Raw genomic sequence first — 14,530 nt, 5'->3', positions numbered from 1 at the left:
ACTGGAAGGACCATTATCCCCTCTATAATCTACAGCAGGGTGGGTTTATATTATGTACAATGGTAGTTTTGAAATATAAAATAATACATTATATTCAATACAATAATTAATAGAGTCATTATTGTACTTATTATATATATATATCTTTTTTTTCCTGGCAGTAACTTTCCATTCATGCGCCGGCATCGGAGGTCCAGCCCAAGCCCGGTGATCCTGCGACAGCTGGAGGAAGAGGCCCGAGCAAAGGAAGCCGCCAACACCGTGGATATTACCCAGGTTATGAGCAAGCTAGACAGGAGGCACCAACTAAAACAGGAGGCTCCTAAACCCACTTAGACTGGGACCCCACCAATACTATGCCCTGAGTGAGAATCCTGTAGGGCAAGAAAACTAACTGGAGTTACTAGTGCAATTCCCATTGTGGCCACAAGGTGCCCCCACTGCTTTGCATTTCTAGGGCAGTCTGTTAGATAAGCGTTTGCTGGCCCAAAAATATTTTTCTTTTTATTGACTATCCTGAAGGAAAGGTTATGACTTTCTGAGTATAAATCAGGACTCTTCAATGAATGAGTCATAGGCATAGCAGGCCGTATCTCATAGAGCGCAGGAGAGACGATGGGTACATTAAAACTAAGACAAGTTAAAGATGTAATGGATTTCCTGACTAGGGTTGTTATACAAGGCAGCCATTATGTAATTAGCTGTATCAGGTCTCTACATAATATGGCAATGTTAGTCTTCCCACTGAGAACCACGAGTGCAACACATGTAAAGCACTACCCAATATCAGTGGCATGATCATATTGACACTTCTGTAGTCTGGGTTTGTGTGTAATGTTTCTGAAGTCATCTGTTTTCAAACAGAGGTTATTCCCCTGTAAGTGAAATGATGTGACATGGATAACAGGGGTCTTCTGGAACCCTGCGGGTTCACAGTAATCCTTAGTTGTCTCTTTATTAAAGAGGAGATTTTATGTGTGGTAGCAGTATAATTACCTAAGATACTTTTACTAACTGCATTGCTTTATCCTTCAGGCTCCCTTCTGTCTTTTTTAGCAATTTATTTATATCAATAAGCAGATTTATGTATTTACTTGTAGCCTTGGGATAGGGCACAATGCTTTTGTCCGGATACAGTTGTATCCAACTCATGGAGCACAGAAGAGCCACGTCATATCCCACAGCTCTGTCTGATGACCATTGACGTGGCTGAGAAGCACAGAAAGGCACCAGAAAGAGTAAGCATATACATTATATGGAATGGTACAGGTTGAAGGCATTATGCATTACAATCATAAACATTTTTATAGAACAGACCAAGAGAAGTTTTGAAATATCTCAGACAGATGGCAGATATAAGTCACTAAGGTTGGTTGTTCCAGAAATGGGGAACTCTGTAGGAGAAGGCAGAGCAGACAGACTCCTTATAGAAATTAGGAACCATAAGCGATCTTCTGGAAGTAGATCTTAGGTAGTAAGTACTGTAATCTGCAGGTGTTAAGAAGTCTGTTCAGGTATTTGGTTTATTTGCCCAGAAAGCTTTTGAAAGCTAAATATGCAAAGCGTACAGTGAATTATTGAGTTGTAAAGTCTACCAAGCTTGCCAAGGTGGATCTGGGATCTTTGCCATAAACTACATCTCATTAGTCTATAATAGGCATCAGAATCTGTAGTGTGATCAGCTTTCTAGCTATGGGAGTTGTCGCTATACAGCAAACCCAGCTTGAAACACATTTTGTATGTCAGGGTATCTATACGACAACCAAACAAACAAAAGTTTAGGATGGAGCCATAAACCATGATATATTTATATAGGAACGCTGTTGTCAAACTAGTGTTGGTGTTTGCCCTAATAGGTAGGCCAGTGGTACTACATATTCAAGTTTGGCCTTTGTTCCAAATAACTTGGATTGTGTTTTATTATTTTGTTTTGTAGCCAAGTACTCTAAACTGCTTAACACTACAGTGTAATCCGCAGAATCAAAACCTTTTTGTAAAATCGTGGAAACTTTCACCAATCCGTTTTCTATGTTCCATTCCGCACTGCATTTAATTACAGATTTTTGATAGGATTGTTACTGTGGAAATGGTTTGGTCGAAAGCCAGATTGTAATGGGCTAAGGAAATTTGTTGTTCTGTAAAAGCTGCTGATTTGAGAATGACCACATGTTTCATGATAATATAGGCTGTTAAGAGATAGGTCTATGGTTTGTGTCACCAGTTTGGTGGATCAGATAGCTGCTTAACTGCCTGGGAAATTTGACCAGATGACATAATAGAGTTTAGCAAGGAGGCAATATGTTTAGCCGTGATTTAATGATACAGCATTACAGCACGTGCAAGCTAATAAATTGAGTTATGTGACTGTGGAAAGAGGCCTTTCATGCAGGAGTATTTTCTGTCTGGTTGCTGTTGGCTGTGTCATGTGCTTCCAGCCAATGGGAAGCGGCCGGCCCAGGTATGCCAGAGGGTATTGGCTGTTAATGAGCTATTCTGCTGTTAGTACAACTTGTGCCCTGTGGATTCCACAGCACAAAGGGCCAAAACCACTAAAGAGGAAACAACATAATACAGGACTGACACTATACAACTAATGTATAGTAAATCATCTTAAAAACCCCCAAAAATGTATATGTATAGATATCTATTTCACATTATTGCCTTGCAATGTTTTAAAATACACTGTTGGCAATTGTCTCCAATATATATATATATATATATATATATATAAATATATACTTACATATATATAATTAACTAACGGAAGGTTAAGTGTCAAGAGCAGAGGGTCGTGATGCATTCGAACTGCATCATTTTGTCCCCAGTGCATTTCGCCTGGGGGCAAAGTGACGCGACTCACTGCAAATCACATAATTGAGACCGCCGTCCCACCTACTTCTCTACGAAGTGGGTGGGATCCAAAGGAAGGACCTACCTTCCCGGGGGTCTGGGAGAGCCACCTGACAATCGGGAATCTCTAGGACTTTCCAGGTGGGTAGGCAAGTATGTTAATTCTGTACAGTAAAAGGACAAAGTATCCTGAGAAGTTTTCCTGACCTACGAGTAAAATAACAAGCTTGTCCGTTATTAACTGGGAATGTGTGTATAGAGGTCAGGAATGATCCTCCTGCACAGGATAGTTCTATAGAGGTCGCTGTAAGTCATTCACATTTCTGTGGTCAGTAGGACAGCCCAGCTGTGTCAGGCTGGGTAATGTGACATCAAACTGGTCTTGAGTCTATAGACGGCAGTATCTTTTTATTAGGTTATTTCATATTAAATGTCAGAGTAGAAATACTTTATGTTTGATACAAGATAGTATATTATGTTTCATTGTATAAAGGACCCTCCATCCTTCCCATTCACCATCTCACTGTGACATCACTTCCTGTCATCTCATTTTCATGTCTCTCACGTCAATAAACATCTTCCATTTTTCATTTTTGTCTCTATTTCTTTGTCCTTTTTTTTATTTTATTTTATACATTTATGTCCTACGGCTCCTTACTGAACCAATAGGAGAATGTGTCCTATCAATTTACTGGAAACCAGCAACATCGGCGAGACACTTGTTTCATGCCTCAGTGACGTCACTGATTCCTAGTGAATTGCGTTCTTTTGAAGATCAGTTCATGACATAAAATAGCGGACACCACTGTGTGCAGGGGCTGGTTCATTTTTGCCATTTAAAGTTGGGTACTGTTATTGCTAGGTGCATTACCATACCACAGCCAGTAGGAGTAACAACGGGATGCCAGGCCACCTACAGGCTCTAATAAGGTACTGCACCTCACCAATGAAATGTACATGGGTTTAATTAATGTTTTCCCGGCAGCTTTGTGTTTTTTTTCAAGTAATTGACATATTCTTCTCTGTAAATTACAATGTTGTAGCAATCTTAGTTTGTAGTTGACCTTGTACCCACCTCTGATCTCTCCTACAGTTGTGCCATTACACTGCTCCAATTCCTCACCTGACCGTTTACACCGGTACCTGTGTTCCCCCATCCCCAACGAGTCCCTTCCTGTCCTGCCACCCTGCAATGGACCTCTCAACCCCTTCCCTTGGACACATCACCTTGCCAAATTGTGCCACCTGCCCTTCCCCTATTAGCGTAGCGATAGAAAGTACTCCGGATGTGGAGAGGAAGTGGGAACCCAACAGGGCGTATGACTCCGAGAACCAGTTCCCTTCTCCCACCGACAACACGGAGGTGTCCTTCGGGTCAGAGTCTGGGAACCACCTATCTGTTCCACTGGAGATCAAAACGACCCAGAAGTCCAAGGTGACGTTGTCTTTCAGCAAGCTTTTGAAAAGGGGGTGCTCGAGTTCCCCGGTTTTTGCCACGCTTTCTCCCAAGTGCCCAGCGGTGAACCACGGCAAAGTGCAACCTTTAAATGAGCTCGAGCAGCAGCTTCAACAGACGTCGAAGAAGGTGACCAAGTAAGTTTAGGCGATCCCACCACATGTTATCTGAGGAATATCTAGAGTGGAAGTGATCACGGTATAAATAATACATAAAGATTGGGCGTGCTTCATCGTGGGTGGGAAAACCAATCCCTTTTCAATTTCCAGCTTTGTAGTTGATGGATACAGGGAAGTAGTTATAGGTGTATTATGCTTTACTAATATGTAGATATGTTGTCGAGAGGATTTATTGAACGGTTTGAACTTTCCATTGTTTCCAACTTCATTAAGAAATCATTTACCAGGTGCTAATTGTATACTCCTAAACATCTTAGAAAATTCCTCCCACATCCCAAGTCACTGAGAAACATCCCAAATAAATTGTTACAGCAAACCTTTTACCTATAAACATCATAATAATAATTCATAATTATAATTCATCATGGTATGTGCCTTGTTCTGTAATTCTTGGATTGTCTAGCTCTCAGTATGCCAAAGGTCAGCCCCGCCTACTATGAGAGATATTGTCATGCACCTGCCAGTAATATCAGATAACTTACATATATATCTATTTTTCATGTTCATTAAGGACAAATTTAAGTTTAAATATAAAAGTTTGTGTTTATTGCCATGTAACAACAAAGCATTACACCTACCACAGAACCCTTGCTTAGTTTCCAGTGTTTTAGATGATCTCTCTGGTAGGGGACATAGCTATGCTCTGTATAATTATTGACACCTGGTGGACAAAACAGGAATAACATTTTCTCCCAGTGTTTTCAGCATGGCCATTTGCATGGAATTACATTGTGTTTCTTTGGCTTTACTAGCGTCCATGTTTATGTTCACACGCACGTGGAAAGTCTGCTGTGTTCTGCATGGCACATGCATGTTGGAGGTCTCACCATGTTTGCTCTGATGTCACCAGCTTTTTTCCATCTGTGTATTTTGACCGCCAGCTCCCTTCCCACCTGAACATCGCTGCATGAACCAATTACGGCATGAAACGGTGAGCTGCCAACACCATATCTGATTGCTAGACCGATTAGGGGACTGCAGCATCAATAGCACCCGTCCCCCAGAATATTATAGGCCTGCTGGGTCCTGTTAAGTAGTTTTTACATTTAGTTTTGAGACCTTGAAAAAATGTCAACACATTCAGCAGGAGTAAAAGATAATGACGTTATTAAAGGTCAGTAAAATAGATTACTTTGTCCGCTGTTTTGAATAGGAATTAATGAAAGAATTTCTGGTGAGCCTTTGGGAGAGTTAACACCATGAGGATTGGGGAGCGTGGTGGCTCAGTGGTTAGCACTTTTGCCTCACAGCACTGGGGTCATGAGTTCAATTCCTGACTATGGCCTTATCTGTGTGGAGTTCGTATGTTCTCCCCGTGTTTCCATTGGGTTTCCTCCGGGTGCTTCAGTTTCCTCCCACACACCAAAAGCATACTAGTAGGTTAATTGGCTGCTATTAAATTGACCTTAGTCTCTCTCAGTCTATGTGTGTGTGTATGTTAGGGGATTTAAACTGTAACCCCCAATGGGGCAGGGACTGATGTGAGTGAGTTTTCTGCACATAGCTACAGAAATAGTGGTGCTATATAAATATCTGATGATGATGAGGATATCCAATTAGCATTTTTCACTGTAACACCATTAATGCAGCAAGTAGTAGTTTAATGAGAGAGCTGAACTTAAATAAAAAAAAGAAAGTTGTGTGGACTATTAAAGCAGTCCACAATTATGATGCTTTCAAAAGAACAGACTGATAAAGATATGGATCACCTATAGCTGTTGAAAGCTTACTAACTATACCCAAAACCCTTTCATCAAGTGTCCGATGGAGCAAAATTAAAACCAGCTGCATTCAAGTTTGATCAGGTCGTTTAAAAATGTGTATAGTGTATATAGTTAATGTGTGCCTTTTAGGGATCTGTGATCACTATGTTACAGCATAGCCTGTGCTTGGTGTTTAATAAAGTATGACCAACGGGTCATGCACTTCTGGGAGACAGATTGTGAAAATAAACTGCAACTGGAAAGCATAGGCTCTGATATCTCTCTCACCCTCTACACCAGGGGTTGGCAACCTTTTTCTATCAGAGTGCCGGCTAAAATCTAGTGAAGCCCAGGTGTGCCAGTTGGGTGTGATATATATATATATATATATATATACATACATACATACATACATGGCCGCCTAGAGAAATTCATGGCCCCAGTACAGCAATTTCATGTGTCCCCCCTTATAGTCAAGCATGCTAAAAAAAAATATGCCATGCAAGTGGTTGTACAATTGGGGCATGGCAGTGCATCATTGGGGGCATGTCTAGCAGGTGAAATGCACCAGGCCACCCTCTTACAGAAAAATGCATTACTCACACATGCCCCCTTGCTCAGCAGCTTTGCTCACAAATGTCCCATCTGCCCACATGCTTTAATCACACGTGCCTTCCTCTGCCCACATACTATAATCACACTTGCCCCCTCTCTGCCCAGCACTTTTAGTCACACATGCCCCTCTCCATCACCTTTAGTCACAAATGCCCCCTCTCCAGCACACCTTCTTCTTACCTTATTCTCCACTGCACAGCATGGGAAGATATCCAGCAGCCCGCCGAGTACCATGTGACCATTGCAGTCACATGACCTTTAAAATTATTTTCAAAGATAGGTCTCTAGTGGGGATTCGGGCCACCAAGCAGGTGGTAGCCGCCCCCTCCCCTCTCGGCTATATATATATATATATATATATATATATATATATATATGTCTCATTTTATGAGGCTAATATCATATTAACAGTAAGGGACCAGCAAAAAAATGTTATGCCGCACAGTAGTGCCCCAGTTCACTTCATACCTCATAATTGTGTCCCCAATTCATCTTATGCCTCATAGTTGCCCCCAGAAACTCATAGTATGCCACAGTTGCCCCCACAAATACATGGTATGCCACAGTTGCCCCCAGAAACACATAGTATGCCACAGTTGCCCCCAGAAACACATAGTATGCCACAGTTTCCCTCAGAAATACGTAGCATGCCACAGTTGCCCCCACAAATACATAGCATGCCACAGTTGCCCCCACAAATACATGGTATGCCACAGTTGCCCCCACAAATACATGGTATGCCACAGTTGCCCCCAGAAACACATAGTATGCCACAGTTGCCCCCAGAAACACATAGTATGCCACAGTTTCCCTCAGAAATACGTAGCATGCCACAGTTGCCCCCACAAATACATAGCATGCCACAGTTGCCCCCACAAATACATAGCATGCCACAGTTGCCCCCACAAATACATAGCATGCCACAGTTGCCCCCACAAATACATAATATGCCGCAGTTGCCCCCACAAATACATAGCATGCCACAGTTGCCCCCACAAATACATTGCATGCCACAGTTGCCCCCACAAATACATAGCATGCCACAGTTGCCCCCACAAATACATAATATGTCCGCAGTTGCCCCCACAAATACATAGCATGCTACAGTTGCCCCCACAAATACATAGCATGCCACAGTTGCCCCCACAAATACATAATATGCCACAGTTGCCCCCACAAATACATAGTATGCCACAGTTGCCCCCACAAATACATAGCATGCCACAGTTGCCCCCACAAATACATAATATGCCGCAGTTGCCCCCACAAATACATAGCATGCTACAGTTGCCCCCACAAATACATAGCATGCCACAGTTGCCCCCACAAATACATAGCATGCCACAGTTGCCCCCACAAATACATAATATGCCGCAGTTGCCCCCACAAATACATAGCATGCTACAGTTGCCCCCACAAATACATAGCATGCCACAGTTGCCCCCACAAATACATAATATGCCACAGTTGCCCCCACAAATACATAGTATGCCACAGTTGCCCCAAGAAATACAAAGTATGCCACAGTTGCCCCCAGAAATATATAGTATGCCACAGTTGCCCCCACAAATACATAGCATGCCACAGTTGCCCCCACAAATACATAATATGCCACAGTTGCCCCCACAAATACATAGCATGCCACAGTTGCCCCCACAAATACATAGCATGCCGCAGTTGCCCCCACAAATACATAATATGCCACAGTTGCCCCCATAAATACAAAGTATGCCATATTTGCCCCCAGAAATACATAATATGCCGCAGTTGCCCCCACAAATACATAGCATGCTACAGTTGCCCCCACAAATACATAGCATGCCACAGTTGCCCCCACAAATACATAATATGCCACAGTTGCCCCCACAAATACATAGTATGCCACAGTTTCCCCAAGAAATACAAAGTATGCCACAGTTGCCCCCAGAAATATATAGTATGCCACAGTTGCCCCCACAAATACATAGCATGCCACAGTTGCCCCCACAAATACATAATATGCCACAGTTGCCCCCACAAATACATAGCATGCCGCAGTTGCCCCCACAAATACATAGCATGCCGCAGTTGCCCCCACAAATACATAATATGCCACAGTTGCCCCCATAAATACAAAGTATGCCATATTTGCCCCCAGAAATACATAATATGCCACAGTTGCCCTCAGAAATACATAGCATGCCACAGTTGCCCCCAGAAATATATAATATGCCACAGTTGCCCCCACAAATACAAAGTATGCCAAGTATATGTGCCCCTCACTTTGCTGCTCTTACTTACCTTTGTAGACTCGTCTTTCTCCTGAAACCTGGGTTGGAGCTGCTTCAGTAAAGCAGCCAATGATGGCCGAAACGGAGCTTCTGCGCATGCCTGGCACGCGTGCCGGGGGTTGCCGACCCCTGCTCTACACTATCATACATATATACATATGGATTTGTCACTATACAGGACAAGAAAGTACAGTAAAAGCCTTTTTAAATTAGAATGTATTCATGTGTATCTGTAAAATAGCATTGTGGGTGTAGACCATACTTGCCAACTCTCCCGGAATGTCTGGGAGACTCCCACATTTTGCGAGAGTCTCACAGACTCCCGGGAGAGTGTGGCAATCTCCCGGATCTGCCCACTTCACTAGTGCGCACTTTCTAGTGAAGTGGGCAGAATTAGGTCCCAAGCGCCGTGATTCCTGGTGAATCACGGTGTTTGGATCCGCCCCGCCCCGCTGGCAATGACGCATTTGCGTCATTAGGTCACGGGGCGGGTCCAAAATGACGCTCATTTTGGAGCCCCGCCCCCCATCACGCCCACCTCCCACGGCAGGCTCCCTGAAACCAACTTTCTAAAGTTGGTAAGTATGGTGTAGACATGAAAAATAACTCCTTATATGTCAGCTAACGACTGATGCAAAAACACTGACAGCTAGAGATGTAGGAGCCTATTTATGACCCTCCGAAGAGCTTTAAGTCCCCTGAAAACTGCAGTTTAGGGGTATTGCTGCATTTTCAAGTTTCAAGGCTATTTAATATTAGAGGATATTAGATATATCTGCTGCGGTCCTAGCCATTTAAATAGCAAATCCAGTCCCCATAGGTATCTATGGGTACTACGATTTTGCTCTATTTTTCAAGCTCCAAAAAATGTAAGATGGCGTTTGCTGTCATATCTTATGTGGAGCACGTCCCTCCCCAGCTGGCTTCGTGCTCCCCCCTTCACAAATTCAGCCAGGCCATAAGAACCTGTTAGTAGAGTGATAGTAATTGCGTTCCCTGTACTATAGGTTATTCGCCAGGACAGGCTCCTGTCGGAGCTAATCAATTTGAATAAATTGGCACCTTAATTAATTTCATATCATTGCGATAAGAAATGATAATTAACGTGATCTAATTTGCCATTCTTCATATATAGACCCTGTAGAGAGTTCGAGACACATACCCGTCAATTTCACAGCTCTGATGTTTTGCAAACCAAAAGCAGTGACAGGCTGCAGTGCATGCTAGTATCCTGAAGGTGGTGCTATACATGAGTAAAGTGTTATCCCTATGTAAAAGCTTCTTGCACACTGCAGTTGTAGGAGGGCTGCTGTAAAGTACATCAGCATCATCATCATCATTTATTCACATAGCGCCACTAATTCCGCAGCGCTGTACAGAGAACTCACTCACATCAGTCCCTGCCCCATTGGGGCTTACAGTCTAAATTCCCTAACAGACACAACAGACAGACTAGGGTCAATTTTATAGCAGCCAATTAACCTACTAGTATGTTTTTGAAGTGTGGGAGGAAACCGGAGCACCTGGAGGAAAACCCACGCAAACACAGGGAGAACATACAAACTCCACACAGATAAGGCCATGGTTAGGAATCTAACTCATGACCTCAGTGCTGAGAGACAGAAGTGCTAACCACTGAGCCACCGTGCTGCAGAAACATTTTATGAAAAAGTCTCTCTGAAACGGGGTGAAGGAGATTTTTTGGCTTCACTCCCCTGGAGCAATACGCAGGTGACCCACTCCTTTTACAAGAGAATAGACTTTGTAAGAATAGAATAGGGAATGCCAGAGCTTGGTATGAAATGGCTGCTATGTGACTTGAATTACCCAGAAGTCTGTGCTCCTGGAAAGGAATGGCTTATTCTGGTAAAGTAATACTTAACTGTCTTTCATTTCATAATTTAATTAACGTTCCTGGTTGCAGCTTTTTCCAGATTAAAGTGGATATTCCAGCTGAGTGTCGGATTTATCCCATTGACTCGGAGGAGGAGGAAGACAGCCAGCTGGCTTGTAAGGACTCCATTCAGGAGGTGATCTGTCCCTGGGAGAACGTCATAGAGGAAGGTAAAGCAGGGTAACAGCACATGGCCCGAGGGCACCCAGAAGGGGGACATTGTCGCTCCGCACTGTGGCCGGGAAACTTCTCTGAATCGAACAAAAGTGCTTTAGGATACGCAACGAATCCAACAAATCGCCTTTAACCATTAACCAGTTCACTGCCACCGGGGGACGGAGCTTCCTCTCTCACTTGAGCACAGTACTAAGAACCAAAAAAAAAAAAATCACAAATAATTTACTATTCAAATGAGATTGGTTCAAAAGCCCCTCTGTTGGTTAAGGGGTTAAATGTTTTGCAGCCTGATACAGTCTTTGTTGTATAATTATCTGTTCACAGTCCGTTCTACTCTCACATTGTTGGGTTTGAGTCAAGTCAGTTATTCCACATTGACTCGGTTTATATTTAGGGCAAAGGAGTAAGATAATAATGAGATTAACAGTTTCCTGATTTCTACAGTCCCTATAAATTTTACTGAGCTCCCACATATCCTAAAGTGGTGTTCCAGGCAGGTGATAATGCAAAAATTCATCCATGACCATTGGATTTGCTCTTTGCACACTAGTCAAGGAATTTTGGTGGGAACTAACTAGTGACTAAAGAAGAATTAAAGGGCGGTACTCTGTGATATGAATCAAAAGGTGCTGCTATCTATAGGGACAAAAAGTATTAAGTAACGAAATTATCAACATTATTGAGCCGGGTATTAATGTATTTCCTAGCGAGCGGAGTATCAAAAAGTAGTTCAAGTGGAATATTAAAGGGGGTACTCACAATAGTATTAAACATTGGTATTTTAGGAAGCATTAAAGGGTTGCTTGCAATCTCATAGTAAATAAGTATTAACTCTCTTGGTAGCCTCAGGTTATAGAGCAATGACTGGGAACCAATTTACTTGATTACTGTAGTAACAAACCATTCACAATAAATGTTACTTTGGAAAATAATCTTAATAGCAAGCCCCTGTCATCCCCTTCCCTGCTCTATAAGACATTTTAGGAGCCAGAGAGACTAAAAATATATATATACTTTATCTAATTTTTCTTCAATAATATGATTCCCTTGTATCCCCATTAGGTAGTACTTTAGTAACTGATTTTCTTTTTTTTTTTATTATTTATATATTATGTCCTCTCCTGCGCCATATAGCTGAACTATACCCCCACACAAAATGTCTATAGAGGAAGTTAGAAGACAAACTGACAATCAGACCTCTAAGAGAGCTAGATACAGCAATGAATGTATACACTGAGTGTACGTTCTACAGAATACTGCTTTTAGAGTATATGATGGTAAGGACTGACAGTTCAATCCCCCTGCATGGCTATCTTACATGGGTACAAATGGTAAACTAGTATGTGACCTCAGTGCTCCATTGGGGACACCACCTTTACATTGACAATTACTCTTCCAACATCCCCCTTTTTACATATCTCATAGGCAAACCGCGGGAGTGGTTTCCTAGTGCCTGGAAACCCCCCTCCAAGCCTGGGGCACTGTATAATTGATTGTGGCTGGACCATACCCCCGCTTCACACGGCTCTGCTGGAAAAGAGAGAGCTGCGTGCACCTAACAGTAGTGCATGCAGCGTTGCCCATGTATATTATGGGGATAGGGAGAGTTGGAGAGCAGCCAAGTACTATAACTAAAACAAATCGCAGTAGAATATCAAATCCTCCAAAACACTGGAAATACAATGTGAATTGATTTAAAAATAAATTTGTTAAAACAATATTTAAAACATGGATGTTTCTCAGTATGCATACACAAACAAGCAAATCCCCATCTTAAAGGAGTATCAATGATAAGGTGCACCTATGTTACATTTATTGGGTTGAATAATATCTGCACATCTGATGGTTGCTGTTCCAATTATACCATACTTGTTAGAAGCTCGTTTAGTCGGTTTCCATACAGTCAATAGATATATGTAGCAAAAAATGCATGAATAGCCGGAGTGGGGATAGTTTCCAAACAGTCAGTGTGTATATATATTGCAATAGTACATATACAGCCGAGGTAGAAAGGATCCGTCGGCTTGAATATCACAGTGGGACACTAAAGCACTTGAACTGAATAAAGGACCGTTTTGGACGGTATAATAGGTCTACAATTGGAAAGTCTCCTCCGCGTGTAAAAAGCATATGTTCATAAGGGTAATTAAAGCCCGTTTGAGAGGCACTTGCTTACCCAAAATGGAAGTCTCTATTGGAACACCCGCTCCGGATTCTTCTGTCTCCCGCATGCATGCTCAGAGTACCGGTTAAAGTCTTGTAGATTAAATTTCCCCGTATCTACACGTCTCAATTCATAGAGACCGGAGGTCTATTATTCCGCACAGGAGGCTCTATACCATTTATTTCAATACCGGCCGTTCACTGGCTATACGGAAATCTACAGCCCACCGACTTGGATGGGAACTAAGATCCCGATATCCATTGCTGGAGGAAGACTTTAACCGGTACTCTGAGCATGCATGCGGGAGACAGAAGAATCCGGAGCGGGTGTTCCAATAGAGACTTCCATTTCGGGTAAGCAAGTGCCTCTCAAACGGGCTTTAATTACCCTTATGAACATATGCTTTTTACACGGAGGAGACTTTCCGATTGTAGACCTATTATACCGTCCAAAACGGTCCTTTATTCAGTTCAAGTGCTTTAGTGTCCCACTGTGATATTCAAGCCGACGGATCCTTTCTACCTCGGCTGTATATGTACTATTGCAATATATATACACATTGACTGTTTGGAGACTATCCCCACTCCGGCTATTCATGCATTTTTTGCTACATATATCTATTGACTGTATGAAAACCGACTAAACGAGCTTCTAACAAGTATGGTATAATTAGAACAGCAACCATCAGATGTGGAGATATTATTCAACCCAATAAATGTAACATAGGTGCACCTTATCATTGATACTCCTTTAAGATGGGGATTTGCTTGTTTGTGTATGCATACTGAGAAACATCCATGTTTTAAATATTGTTTTAATGAATTTATTTTTAAATCAATTCACATTGTATTTCCAGTTTTTTGGGAGGATTTGATATTCTACTGCGATTTGTTTTTGTTATATATTGTTGATTCTACGGGGCTGCAGACCCCGTGCAGTGGTTATTCACTTCCTCTCCATAATTTGCTCCAAAAATATCTTGGTGTTTTTAGCAGCCAAGTACTGTCTAAAATTATAGCCACGCCCCCATGCATGTTGGTCACGCCCACCGGCGGCGTGGTGTGGAAACCCCTCTCTGCAAATCCTGCATATCTCTATAAAATGAAACTATGACATGACACCACGGCTTGCAGAAACAAATATTGACAAAAAATTATGGAAGTATTCTTACCGTTGATCTCTTGTCCTTGAAGTATTCCATGGCAGACCTTACAGTGGGTTA

The 14,530-nt window shown here is 42.3% G+C and overlaps 1 protein-coding gene across 3 annotated transcripts in view; it reads left to right on the top strand.

The window, feature by feature from the left end:
• The window catches only part of RGS9 (regulator of G protein signaling 9), an 82,874-nt gene extending 69,782 nt beyond the window's left edge, over window positions 1–13,092 (top strand). Inside the window, exons 17-20 of one of the 3 annotated variants that reach the window (XM_075178050.1) lie at window positions 162–276; window positions 3,944–4,443; window positions 5,238–5,416; window positions 10,998–11,113. In XM_075178050.1, the coding sequence (XP_075034151.1) occupies window positions 162–276; window positions 3,944–4,443; window positions 5,238–5,382 (760 nt within the window). In that variant the 3' untranslated portion in view covers window positions 5,383–5,416; window positions 10,998–11,113. Of the gene's footprint in view, window positions 1–161; window positions 277–3,943; window positions 4,444–5,237; window positions 5,879–10,997 lie in introns of those variants that run through there. The other 2 variants (XM_075178049.1, XM_075178051.1) reach the window with 2 other exon arrangements.
• The last annotated feature ends 1,438 nt before the right edge of the window (window positions 13,093–14,530 follow it).

This window comes from Mixophyes fleayi, chromosome 6 (genome assembly GCF_038048845.1).
Source record: "Mixophyes fleayi isolate aMixFle1 chromosome 6, aMixFle1.hap1, whole genome shotgun sequence".
In the NCBI taxonomy this organism is placed as follows: Eukaryota; Metazoa; Chordata; class Amphibia; order Anura; family Limnodynastidae; genus Mixophyes; species Mixophyes fleayi.
The sequence above is the reverse complement of the archived record's forward strand: the minus strand, read 5'-3'. Positions and strand labels throughout refer to the sequence as shown.